The following is a 12,873-nucleotide window of genomic DNA, read 5'->3' as shown; positions in this document are numbered from 1 at the left end:
TGGAATTGTTTTCACAATCTGTTTAAATATGTAGTCTTCCTTTTTAAGAAACACACAACCCCGCTCTGTCACTTGCTTGCTTGCTAGCGTCAAGAACAACAAGGAGATGTTAGATTTCCCCCTTTGTTAATATTCAAACTTCATTTTACATGAATCACTCATCCCAATCCTCTGTAGATTGGAAGAAGTTCAGGCGGACCTGAACCAACGAGCCAGCGGGGGTGTTTGGGACTGAACACCAGAGGAAGTATGTGTTTGGATCCACCCCCTCTAGTTTCCTGGCATGTCTACTAGCAATCCTGTTTAGTACAGCAGCGTGACCTAGTCCTGTGAGTCCGGCCTGGTATATCTGTTGGGATCTGTTAATCTGGCCTGGTATATCTGTTGGGCTCTGTTATTCTGGCCTGGTATATCTTTTGGGCTCTGTTAGTCTGGCCTGGTATATCTGTTGGGATCTGTTAATCTGGCCTGGTATATCTGTTGGGCTCTGTTAGTCTGGCTTTGTACATCTGTTGGGATCTGTTAATCTGGCCTGGTATATCTGTTGGGCTCTGTTAATCTGGCCTGGTATATCTGTTGGGATCTGTTAATCTGGCCTGGTATATCTGTTGGGCTCCGTTAGTCTGGCCTTGTATATCTGTTGGGATCTGTTATTCTGGCCTGGCATATCTGTTGGGCTGGGAAAAAAAAGAAGAAAGCTCAGCTCCTGGTTACGGGACAGACAGAGAGGGGCTGGATTACAGACGTCACTGGGGTCGGACGTACAGAATATGTAGCTCAGTTTTAGCTTTAGGTTTTAGTTTCGAGGGCAATCAAAGTCTTGTAGAACACTGACGACCCGGGGTCGAGCCAAGTTATTCACATATACTCTGTTTCTACTGCTCTGGTTGGATCCGCCATTAGTCCTGTGAGTCTGGCCTGGTATATCTGGTGACGGGTCAGACGGGACAAAGAAGGACTAGACTACAAACGTCATCGAGGCTGGACTCATACCTATGATGGAGTACTTTAACCCCCGGTATAGGTTGACGGATTACTGTCTGTTTCTCCAAACCTGGGAGATACATTCGGGATTATACAGTAGATGGCAGGACAATTCAAAAGGCTACCCCAGAAATATCAACACAATTGACCCCAAAACTAGCAAAGTGGAGGCCTGCAAAACCCATTTTGCAGTATGAAGGAAGTTAGAGGTAGTTTCGCGAGCCAATGCTAATGTTGATTTTTCTAAATGAATAAAAATTAAAAGCTGAAATGTCTTGAGTCAATAAGTATTCAAGCCTTTTGTTATTGCAAGCCTAATTACCTTAAGGAGTAAAAATGTGCTTAACAAGTCAGATCATTTGCATGGACTAACTGTGTGTGGAATAATGGTGTTTAACATTTTTGAACGACTACCCCATCTCTGTACCTCACACATACATAAGTCGAGCAGTGAATTTCAAACACAGATTCAATGCCTCGCAAAGAATGGCACCTATTGGTAGATGGGTAAAAAATGTTTGAATATCCCTTTGAACATGGTGAAGTTATTAGTTACACTTTGGATGGTGTATCTGTACAATACATCCAATCACTACAAAGATACAGGCGTCCTTCCTAACTCAGTTGACGGAGAGGAAGGAATCCGCTCAGGGATTTCACCATGAAGCCAATGATGATTTTAAACCAGTTACAGATTTAAACGGCTGTGATAGGAGAAAACTGAGGATGGCTCAACATTGTAGTTACTCCACAATACTAACCTAAATGACAGACTGAAAAGGAAGCCTGTACAGAATAAAAATATTCCAAGGTAATAAAGTTATACTGCAAGATATGTGGCAAAGAAATGTACTTTTTGTCCTGAAAAAGCATTATGTTTGAGGCAAATCCAACACAACAAATCACCAAGTACCTTGTTTTGGGTGTGCTTGCAATCGGCAAGGAATAGGGAGTATTTTAGGATGAAAAGAAAAAGAATCTAGCTAAGCCCAGGCAAAGTCCTGGAGGAAAACCTGGTTCAGTCTGCTTTCCAACAGACACTGGGAGACAAATCCACAGCAGGACAATAACCTAAAATGCAAGCCCGAAATATACACTAAAGTTACTTACCAAGAAGACATTGAATGTTCCTGAGTGGCCTAATTACAGTTTTGACTTGAATCAGCTTGAAAATCTATGGCAATACTTGAAAATTGATGTTTAGCAATGATCAACAACCAACTTGACAGAGCTTGAAGAACTTGAAAAAGAATGATGGGCAAATGTCGTACAGTCCAGGTTTGCAAAGCTCTATAAGACTCACAACTGCAATCGCTGCCAAATGTCATTCTAACATGTATTGACTCAGTGGGTTGAATACATATCCAATCCACATATATCAGTGTTTTATATTCCAATAATACATTTAAAATGTTGAATTTTTCTTTCACTTTGACAGTTTTTTGTGTATAATGCTGACAGAAAATTACAATAAAATCAATTTTAATCCCACTTTGTAACGCAACACGTGGGAAAAGTCAAGTTTCTGAAGGCACTGTACATAATAAATAAAAAGTGTGTTAATACACACCGTGCCCCTCACATCTCGTTTCTTGGGCTCCGGGGACATCTCCTGAGGGATGAATTTGATTGGTCCTTTAATCTGTCTCCGAGACCTCTTGGTACCGTCGGGCAGCGTCTCCATGGCGATGTCAGCATCATCGCTACTGGCCTGGTCACACTCTGAACATTGCCTGAGAAGAGGGAGGTAGAAGTAGAGTGGCAGAGGTAGAGAGAGGGATGATCTTTCACGGTCCAGACAGTGTCCTCTCCTCTATGCAGGCATGGAAAACCGGTTTCAGATACCATTCTCTCTTACTATCAATGTCTGACAAACAGGATCTAGATGTTGCTGATTATGTTGGAGAAAACAAACAAAACACTAAGGCTTTGGTCTGTAATGTCTGTCTTTGTTGAAATCTATGAAAATAATATTTGCTTGGTTCGAAAAAAAAGATGTTGTTTTCCCAAAGTATTGAAATGTGAGCCTGGAGGTCTGCCCCTGGATTTGAGGACAGGGGTTTATGCTGACCCAGGCAAAGCATACGACTGTGACATACGTTTCTGCCAGTCTTACAAATTAGATAACATCAGTATTATAGGTTAAGGCAAAGCGAACTTGTGGATCGGATCCTCTGTGTTTCTAGTTCCTACTGAGAAGCCCTGTCTGCACCTTTCTTTCTGCCTCTTTTGTGGGGTGTAGATCGTGGTAATTATGACTTGGCCTCGGCTCCACAAAATTATATCCATCCAAACACTTTGTAATTTCTGCCCTCCGGAGCAGAACGCAGCCGTGCTCTCTAATTCATGGTTTAAATGATTTACTCCCAGTCACATGCATGGACAACGTGCAGGTTGAGGTGCCACAAAAACAAACAACACACATATCTTAAATGTGCGCACACCCACGTACAGACCCACACAATTGCACACGCACAAATCCCCCATCCTCCTTAACTTAGAATAGGAAGTAAAAAGGGAGATGACTAACTGTGGAAGTAACTCACTAAGTGACAGAGACGGAATACTACTGAAACTATTGAGACAGATACACAAAAGAGCTCATCTATTTATCTATCCAGATAAGGACATCTACCTCTTCTGTGTGAAGTGGGACATTTCCACCATCTCTGCATTCTCCATCTGATAAATCTACTGCCATTGAGTATTCTGAAATGTCACACTTATTACAAATAAATCAATTGTGGACACTAATGTATCTTCTACTCCAAGTCATTATAAAACGGTTTGTTTGGATCCTCGATGCTGATTGGATGATATGACGTGTTAATCTCATAATTCAACTGTCCCGCAGTCCAGGCAGGAAATTCAGTCAAAATATCCCTTGGGCAAAAAAGTGTCTACACACTATTTTTCCATGCTACTATTTGATATTTGCAACAGATACCTGTCTGCCTTTACAACCTGTGCAACAATGTATCATTTTACAAATGCTATCTCTCCCATGCCAGTAGGCTAGGTAGCCCAAGAATGAAGCCAACTAATTCACCATGGAAACTGAACACTCAAGAATTCCATTCATTTATTAACCAGCGCAGTGCGGCCTATTGGATATTCATTAAATCATTACTTATTGAGGTTCTCATCATCATTGAATCTCTGCTAGCTAGCTACATGCCAATGATTTGGTTAGCATAGCAATGTCCAAAGAATAGAATGATTAGAATTAACAACTGCGTCAAAACATAAGAAAATAACTAACGACCAGCCCGCTGTTAAAATGTTTTTAATGAAAACATTCTATTAATATTTGTATAAATATGTTGGCAACTGTTTTATAAAAGCAATAAGGCCCTCAAACCCGGCGTATATCGTATGATAACTCCTGACTACGGGCTGTTCCCGGCCATTGGCTTCGTCTCGGGTCTAAGAACATGAGTTATCTTAGTCATGAGCTATCACACAATAATCCCCGGGTTTGATGTCTTATTGCTTTAATAACATGTTTTTATACAATGTTATAACAATGTCATAACCGATTTGTGTGTACTATGGACAGCACTTGGTCCAACTTTTGGTTTTGTAAACTCTTGTACCATCGAGTGCTCTGGCACCCATTCACCATTCACTCCCAATCTACCTCCCCAGTCCCTCCCTTTCTTCCTCATCTACTTCGCTCTTTCTTCCCCATCTACCACACTCTCAGTCCCTCGCTCTTTCTTTCTTAACTCTCTCTTTCTAATCTCTCGCTTCCTTTCCCATCTCCCCCTCATCATCTCTCTCTTATCACTCTCATCTCTTTCATCTTCCTCTTTCCAATCTCTCTCCCATCCCTCTCTCTCTTTTTCTTTCCCATCTCTCTCTCTCTCTTTCCCATCTCCCTCTTTCTTTCCCACTTTCCCATCTCTCTCTCTCGCTCTTTCCCATCTCTCTCTCTCTCTCGCTCTTTCCCATCTCTCCCTCTTTCTTTCCCACTTTCCCATCTCTCTCTCTCGCTCTTTCTTTCCCATCTCTCTCTGCTCTTTCTTTCACATCTCTCTCTTTCTTTCCCATCTCATCTCTCTTTCTTTCTTTCCCATCTCTCTCTTTTTTTCCCATCTCTCTTTCTTTCCCATCTCTCTCTCTCTTTCTTTCCCATCTCTCTTTCTTTCCCATCTCTCTCTCTTTCCCATCGCTCTCTCTCTCTTTCTTTCCCATCTCATCTCTCTCTTTCCCATCTCTTTCTTTCCCATCTCTCTCTTTCTTTCTTTCCCATCTCTCTCTCTTTCTTTCCCATCTGTCTCTCTTTCTTTCCCATCTCATCTCTCTCTTTCTTTCTTTCCCATCTCTCTTTCCCATCTCTCTTTCTTTCCCATCTCATCTCTCTTTCTTTCCCATCTCTCTCTCTGCTCTTTCTTTCTTTCCAATCTCTCTTTCTTTCCCATCTCTCTTTCTTTCCCATCTCATCTCTCTCTTTCTTTCCCATCTCTTTCTTTCCCATCTCTCTCTCTCATTCTTTCTTTCTCACCTCTCTCTCTCTTCCCTATCTGTCTTTCTATCTTATCTATTTTTCTTTCTTCCCTCTATTTCTTTCCCATCAATTTCTCTCTCATCTCTCTCTATTATCTCGCTCTCGATCATCTGTCTCTCTCTCTCTCGCATCTGTCTCTCTCTCTTTCCCATCTGTCTCAGCTCTCTCTTTCCCATCTGTCTCATCTCTCTCTTTCTGTGTTTGTCTGTCTGTGTGCGTCTGTCTATCGGCGTCTGTCTGTGGGCGTCTGTCTGTCTGTCTCTGTGTCTGTCAAACTGCGTCTATCTGTCTGTCTATCTATCTGCGTCTGTCTGTCTGTCTGTCTGTCTGTCTGTCTGTCTGCATCTGTCTGTCTTTCCGCCCGTCCGCGTCCGCCCGTCTTTCCGTCTGTCCGCCCATCTTTCCGTCCGTCTGCCCATCTTTCCGTCCACCCGTCTTTCTGTCCGTCCCCATCTGCCCATCTTTCCGTCCGCCCGTCTTTCCGTCTGTCCGCCCGTCTTTCCGTCCGTCCGCCCGTCTTTCCGTCCGTCCGCATCTGCCCATCTTTCCGTCCACCCGTCTTTCCGTCCGTCCGCATCTGCCCATCTTTCCGTCCGCCCGTCCTTTCCGTCCGTCCGCCCGTCTTTCCGTCCGTCCGCCCGTCTTTCCGTCTGCCCGTCCTTTCCGTCCGTCCGCCAGTCTTTCCGTCCGTCCGCCCGTCCGCGTCCGCCCGTCTTTCCGTCCGTCCGCGTCCGCCCGTCTTTCCGTCCGCCCGCGTCCGCCCGTCTTTCCGTCCGCCCGCGTCCACCCGTCTTTCCATCTTTCCGCCCGCCCGTCTTTCCATCCGCCCGTCCTTTCAGTCCGCCCGTCCTTTCCGTCCGAGTTCGCCCGTCTTTCCATCCGCCCGTCTTTCCGTCCGCCCGCGTCCACCCGTCTTTCCGTCCGTCGCATCTGCCCATCTTTCCGCCCGCCCGTCTTTCTGTCCGCCCGTCCTTTCCGTCCGTCCGTCTTTCCGTCCGCCCGTCTTCCTGTCCGTCCGCGTCCGCCCGTCTTTCCGTCCGTCCGCCCGTCTTTCCGTCCGTCCGCCCGTCTTTCCGTCCGCCCGCCCGTCTTTCCGTCCGCCCGCCCGTCTTTCCGTCCGCCCGTGTCCACCCGTCTTTCCGTCCGTCCGCCCGTCTTTCCGTCCGTCCGCCCGTATTTCCGTCCGTCCACCCGTATTTCCGTCCGTCCGCCCGTCTTTCCGTCCGTCCGCCCGCCCGTCTTTCCGTCCGTCCGCCCGTCTTTCCGTCCGTCCGCATCTGCCCATCTTTCCGTCCGCCCGTCCTTTCCGTCCATCCGCCCGTCCTTTCCGTCCGTCCGTCCACCCGTCTTTCTGTCCGTCTTTCCGTCCGTCCGCCCGTCTTTCCGTCCGTCCGCCCGTCTTTCCGTCCGTCCGCCCGTCTTTCCGCGTCCGCCCGCCCTTCCGCGTCCGCCCGCCCGTCTTTCCGCGTCCGCCCGTCTTTCCGCATCCGCTCGTCTTTCCGGCCGTCCGCTCGTCTTTCCGGCCGTCCGCATCTGCCAAACTTTCCGTCCGCCCGTCCTTTCCGTCCGTCCGCCCGTCTTTCCGTCCGTCCGCGTCAGCCCGTCTTTCCGTCCGTCCGCGTCAGCCCGTCTTTCCGTCCGTCCGCGTCCCCCCTATTTCCGTCCGCCCGCCCGCCCGCCTTTCCGTCCGTCCGCCCGCCCGCCTTTCCGTCCGTCCGCCCGCCCGCCCGCCCGCCTTTCCGTCCATCCTCCCGCCCGCCCGCCCGCCCGCCTTTCCCATCTCTCTCTCTCTTTCTTTCCCATCTCTCTCTCTTTCTTTCCCATCTCTCTCTCTTTCTTTCCCATCTCATCTCTCTCTTTCTTTCTTTCCCATCTCTCTTTCTTTCCCATCTCATCTCTCTTTCTTTCCCATCTCTCTCTCTGCTCTTTCTTTCCCATCTCTCTCTCTCATTCTTTCTTTCTCACCTCTCTCTCTCTTCCCTATCTGTCTTTCTATCTTATCTATTTTTCTTTCTTCCCTCTATTTCTTTCCCATCAATTTCTCTCTCATCTCTCTCTATTATCTCGATCTCGATCATCTGTCTCTCTCTCTCTCGCATCTGTCTCTCTCTCTTTCCCATCTGTCTCATCTCTCTCTTTCCCATCTGTCTCATCTCTCTCTTTCTGTGTTTGTCTGTCTGTGTGCGTCTGTCTATCGGCGTCTGTCTGTGGGCGTCTGTCTGTCTCTGTGTCTGTCAAACTGCGTCTATCTGTCTGTCTATCTATCTGCGTCTGTCTGTCTGTCTGTCTGTCTGTCTGTCTGTCTGTCTGTCTGTCTGTCTATCTGCATCTGTCTGTCTTTCCGCCCGTCCGCGTCCGCCCGTCTTTCCGTCTGTCCGCCCATCTTTCCGTCCGTCTGCCCATCTTTCCGTCCACCCGTCTTTCTGTCCGTCCGCATCTGCCCATCTTTCCGTCCGCCCGTCTTTCCGTCCGTCCGCCCGTCTTTCCGTCCGTCCGCATCTGCCCATCTTTCCGTCCACCCGTCTTTCCATCCGTCCGCATCTGCCCATCTTTCCGTTCGCCCGTCCTTTCCGTCCGTCCGTCTTTCCGTCCGTCCGCCCGTCTTTCCGTCTGGCCGTCCTTTCCGTCCGTCCGCCCGTCTTTCCGTCCGCCCGTCCGTCCGCGTCCGTCCGTCTTTCCGTCCGCCCGCGTCCGCCCGTCTTTCCGTCCGCCCGCGTCCACCCGTCTTTCCATCTTTCCGCCCGTCCTTTCAGTCCGCCCGTCCTTTCCGTCCGAGTTCGCCCGTCTTTCCATCCGCCCGTCCGCCCGTCTTTCCGTCCGCCCGCGTCCGCCCGTCTTTCCGTCCGTCGCATCTGCCCATCTTTCCGCCCGCCCGTCTTTCTGTCCGCCCGTCCTTTCCGTCCGTCCGTCTTTCCGTCCGCCCGTCTTCCTGTCCGTCCGCGTCCGCCCGTCTTTCCGTCCGTCCGCCCGTCTTTCCGTCCGTCCGCCCGTCTTTCCGTCCGCCCGCCCGTCTTTCCGTCTTTCCGTCCGTCTTTCCGTCCGTCCGCCCGTCCGCCCGTCTTTCCGTCCGTCCGCCCGCCCGTCTTTCCGTCCGTCCGTCTTTCCGTCCGTCCGCCCGCCCGTCTTTCCGTCCGTCCGCCCGCCCGTCTTTCCGTCCGTCCGCCCGTCTTTCCGTCCGTCCGCCCGTCTTTCCGTCCGTCCGCATCTGCCCATCTTTCCGTCCGCCCGTCCTTTCCGTCCATCCGCCCGTCCTTTCCGTCCGTCCGTCCGCCCGTCTTTCTGTCCGTCTTTCCTTCCGTCCGCCCGTCTTTCCGTCCGTCCGCCCGTCTTTCCGTCCGTCCGCCCGTCTTTCCGTCCGTCCGCCCGTCTTTCCGTCCGTCCGCCCGTCTTTCCGTCCGTCCGCCCGTCTTTCCGTCCGTCCGCCCGTCTTTCCGCGTCCGCCCGCCCGTCTTTCCGCGTCCGCCCGTCTTTCCGCATCCGCTCGTCTTTCCGGCCGTCCGCTCGTCTTTCCGTCCGTCCGCTCGTCTTTCCGTCCGTCCGCATCTGCCAAACTTTCTGTCCGCCCGTCCTGTCTTTCCGTCCGCCCGCCCGCCTGTCTTTCCGTCCGCCCGCCCGCCTGTCTTTCCGTCCGCCCGCCCGCCTGTCTTTCCGTCCGCCCGACCGCCTGTCTTTCCGTCCGCCCGCCCGTCCGCCTGTCTTTCCGTCCGCCCGTCCGTCCGCCCGCCTGTCTTTCCGTCCGCCTGTCTGCCCGCCCGCCTGTTTTTCCGTCCGCCCGCCCGCCTGTCTTTCCGTCCGCCTGTCTTTCCGTCTGCCCGTCTTTCCGTCCGCCCGTCTTTCCGTCTTTCCGCCCGCCCGTCTTTCCGTCCGCCTGCCTGTCTTTCCGTCCGCCCGCCTGTCTTTCCGTCCGCCCGCCTGTCTTTCCGTCCGCCCGCCTGTCTTTCCGTCCGCCCGCCTGTCTTTCCGCCCGCCCGCCTGTCTTTCCGCCCGCCCGCCTGTCTTTCCGCCCGCCCGCCTGTCTTTCCGCCCGCCCGCCTGTCTTTCCGCCCGTCCGCCTGTCTTTCCGCCCGTCCGCCTGTCTTTCCGCCCGTCCGCCTGTCTTTCCGCCCGTCAGCGTCCGCCCGTCTTTCCGTCCGTCCGTGTCCGCCCGTCTTTCCGTCCGTCCGCGTCCGCCGTCTTTCCGTCCGTCCGCGTCCGCCCGTCTTTCCGTCCGTCCGCGTCCGCCCGTCTTTCCGTCCGTCCGCGTCCGCCCGCGTCCACCCTTCTTCCTGTCCGAATCGCCTGCCCGTCTTCCTGCATCCGCCCGTCTTTCCGTCCGCCCGTCTTTCCGCGTCCGCTCGTCTTTCAGTCTGTCCACATCTGCCCGTCTTTCCGTCCCCGTCTTTCCGTCCGCCCGTCTTTCCGCGTCCGCTCGTCTTTCAGTCTGTCCACATCTGCCCGTCTTTCCGTCCCCGTCTTTCCGTCCGTCTGCCTGCCTGTCTTTCCGCCCGTCTGCCTGTCTTTCCGCCCGTCTGCCTGTCTTTCTGTCCGTCCTCGTCTTCCCTTCTTTCCGTCCGTCCGCCCGCTCTATCTGTCCGTCCGTCCGCTCCGTCCGTGTCTGTCCATCTGTCCGTCTGCCTGTCAGCCAGTCTTTCCACGTCTGCCCGTATGTCCGTCCATCCGTCCCCCCGTGTCTTTCTGTCCACCCGCGTCTGCCCATCCACCTGGGTCCGCCTGTCTTTTCGTGCGTCCGTCCGTCTTTCCGCGTCCGCCCGCCTTTCCGCGTCTGCCCGTCTTTCCGTCCGTCCACCCGCGTCTGTCTGTCCGCACAGCCACTTGCGTCCGCCCGCTTCCGTCTGTCCGTCTGCCTGCACGTGCGTCTGTCTGCATGCGCATCCATCCGCGTCTGCCTCTTTCCGCGTGCGCCCGTCCACTCTGTCCGTCCGTCCGTCCGCCTTTCTTTCCGCGTCTGCCCATTTCCGCGTGCGCCCGTCCACTCTGTCCGTCCGTGTTTGTCCGTCCGCCTTTCTTTCCGCGTCTGCCCGTCTTTCCGTCCTTCCGCTCGTCTTTCCATCCGCCTGTGTCCGCCTGCGGGCGCGTCTGTCCGCCTGCATCTGTCCGCCTGCGCGTGCGACTGTCCGTCTGTCCGCCTGCGTCTGTCCGCCTGCGCGTGGGTCTGTCCGCCTGCATCTCTCTGCGTCTGTCCGCCTGCGTCTGTCCGCCTGTGCGTGCGTCTGTCCGCCTGCGTCTGTCCATCCGCCTGTCTGTCCGTCTGAGTCTGTCTGCGTGTGCGTCTGCGCGCCTGCGTGTACGCGTCTGTCTGTCCGCCTGCGTGTGCGCGTCTGTCTGTCCGCCTGCGTGTGCGCGTCTGTCTGTCCGCCTGCGTGTGCGCGTCTGTCTGTCCGCCTGCGTGTGCGCGTCTGTCTGTCCGCCTGCGTGTGCGCGTCTGTCTGTCCGCCTGCGTGTGCGCGTCTGTCTGTCCGCCTGCGTGTGCGCGTCTGTCTGTCCGCCTGCGTGTGCGCGTCTGTCTGTCCGCCTGCGTGTGCGCGTCTGTCTGTCCGCCTGCGTGTGCGCGTCTGTCTGTCCGCCTGCGTGTGCGCGTCTGTCTGTCCGCCTGCGTGTGCGCGTCTGTCTGTCCGCCTGCGTGTGCGCGTCTGTCTGTCCGCCTGCGTGTGCGCGTCTGTCTGTCCGCCTGCGTGTGCGCGTCTGTCTGTCCGCCTGCGTGCGCGCGTCTGTGTCTGCCCGTCTGTGTCTGTGCGTCTGCCCGTCTGTGTCTGTGCGTCTGCCCGTCTGTGTCTGTGCGTCTGCCCGTCTGTGTCTGTGCGTCTGCCCGTCTGTGTCTGTGCGTCTGCCCGTCTGTGTGTCTGCCCGTCTGTGCGTCTGCCCGTCTGTGTCTGCGCGTCTGCCCGTCTGTGTCTGTGCGTCTGCCCGTCTGTGTCTGTGCGTCTGTCTCCCTGCCTCTCTCACCAGTAGCTGTTCTTGGTCTTCTTGGGCATGCGTGTCAGCGGAGGCTCCAGACAGCCCAGGTGGTAGTAGAGCTTGCAAGTGTCACACATCAGCAGGAGATGCTGGTCTTGGTTCTTCTTACAGATCCCACAGCTAAACAGGAACACACACACGCATACATACACATACATACATACATACATCAGCATATAAGGCCTTGTGCTTGTATGTAATGCCTGTTTGAATGTTTGTTTGTTTACCTGTAGAGGACAGCTGGTAGGTTGGAGGACTTCCCAGGAACTCCTCCCTCCTTCTTGCTGGGCTTCCTCTCTTTAGGGGCTTTCAGGACCGGCGGGGAGTTCAGTTTCTGTCACAGAGAGACACACATAAGACAACTGTAGGTGTACTAGAGACCTCAGAGAGAAGCAGTGAAGGACAGACAGGGCAAAGGTGTCCACAGAGAGGAGGGAGAGAGAGGACAGAGAAAGAGGGGAGAGGAAGGGGGGGGTGAAGAGAGAGTGTGTGTGTCTGTGGGGAGGGGGGGCCTGTTGTTGGTCAGTAGACAGACTGTCTGTCTGTCTGTCTGTCTGTCTGTGGTGGATGTGTGTTTATTTCTCCACTGCATCTTGTTGGCTACATGTTGGCTGCTGTCTGTCGCAGGTTAATTAGAAAACCGATCTGCTAGGGAGAGACTGGGGAGCCACTAAACAGACAGGCTCCTCACTGGGGCAGCTCTAATCTGAGCACGGCTCCCAGGGACCGGTCCTGTGGGGGTGCCAGGGCCACAGGACCCTAGGGTGTGTGTGATCTACTAATTGTGGACCACAGTCCCCTTCTGCATTAGCTCAGTGAGTAGAAAACCCCTCAGAGAGATGTGTGTGTGAAGGTATATTCTAAAATAAGAATCAGAGACAGGCAGGACCAGCCCAACCTCAGGCCATCTGGCTGGTTCATACTGGGTGCGAGACAGGCTCTGAGGCCGTGGGGGACCGAGTGGCTGGCACTGGCGCGCACACACACACACACACACACACACCACACACACACACACACACACACGGCACCCTGGGAAGGGTCACCTGACTGGCACGCCTTTCAGGAAGATTCTCGGTGTATGACACAGACGTGCACAGCATTTCAAACGAGATGCTTTACCTCAGTGCCAAACTGAACACTGCCAGGAAATGCTAAAAACACTGTGACCGGGTCCTTTGAAGCTTCACAATGTCTAGCGAAAAATGCTTCCTCTCCCTGAGAAGTCCCCCACAACGACAACACTGACTCAGTGTATAGGATGAGGGATGGGTCTGCGGCCGGGTAACATCAATCATTTCTGGTAATGTACGGGATGGGCAGAGGGATGACAAATAGGAAATGAAAAGGTATCAGATAGATGACACAAAGCAACGCGGGGACGTGACTGATGTCGCCACTTAAACCTTTCCACGTTTCTAATT

General features: G+C 53.3%; 1 protein-coding gene across 6 annotated transcripts in view; it reads right to left on the bottom strand.

Moving 5' to 3' along the window:
• The window catches only part of LOC110488131 (PHD finger protein 14), a 125,239-nt gene that overhangs the window by 81,397 nt on the left and 30,969 nt on the right, over positions 1 to 12,873 (bottom strand). For 4 of the 6 annotated variants that reach the window (XM_036971654.1, XM_036971651.1, XM_036971653.1 and 1 more), the window contains exons 14-16: positions 11,677 to 11,783; positions 11,438 to 11,569; positions 2,555 to 2,717 (exon numbers count right to left, since the gene is read on the bottom strand). In XM_036971654.1, coding sequence (XP_036827549.1) covers positions 2,555 to 2,717; positions 11,438 to 11,569; positions 11,677 to 11,783 — 402 coding nt within the window. The remainder of the gene's footprint in view (positions 1 to 2,554; positions 2,718 to 11,437; positions 11,570 to 11,676; positions 11,784 to 12,873) is intronic. The other 2 variants (XM_036971652.1, XM_036971656.1) reach the window with 1 other exon arrangement.

The sequence above is a fragment of the Oncorhynchus mykiss genome, chromosome 32, assembly GCF_013265735.2.
Source record: "Oncorhynchus mykiss isolate Arlee chromosome 32, USDA_OmykA_1.1, whole genome shotgun sequence".
Classification (NCBI taxonomy): Eukaryota; Metazoa; Chordata; class Actinopteri; order Salmoniformes; family Salmonidae; genus Oncorhynchus; species Oncorhynchus mykiss.
This window is presented reverse-complemented; position numbering and strand designations above follow the sequence as displayed.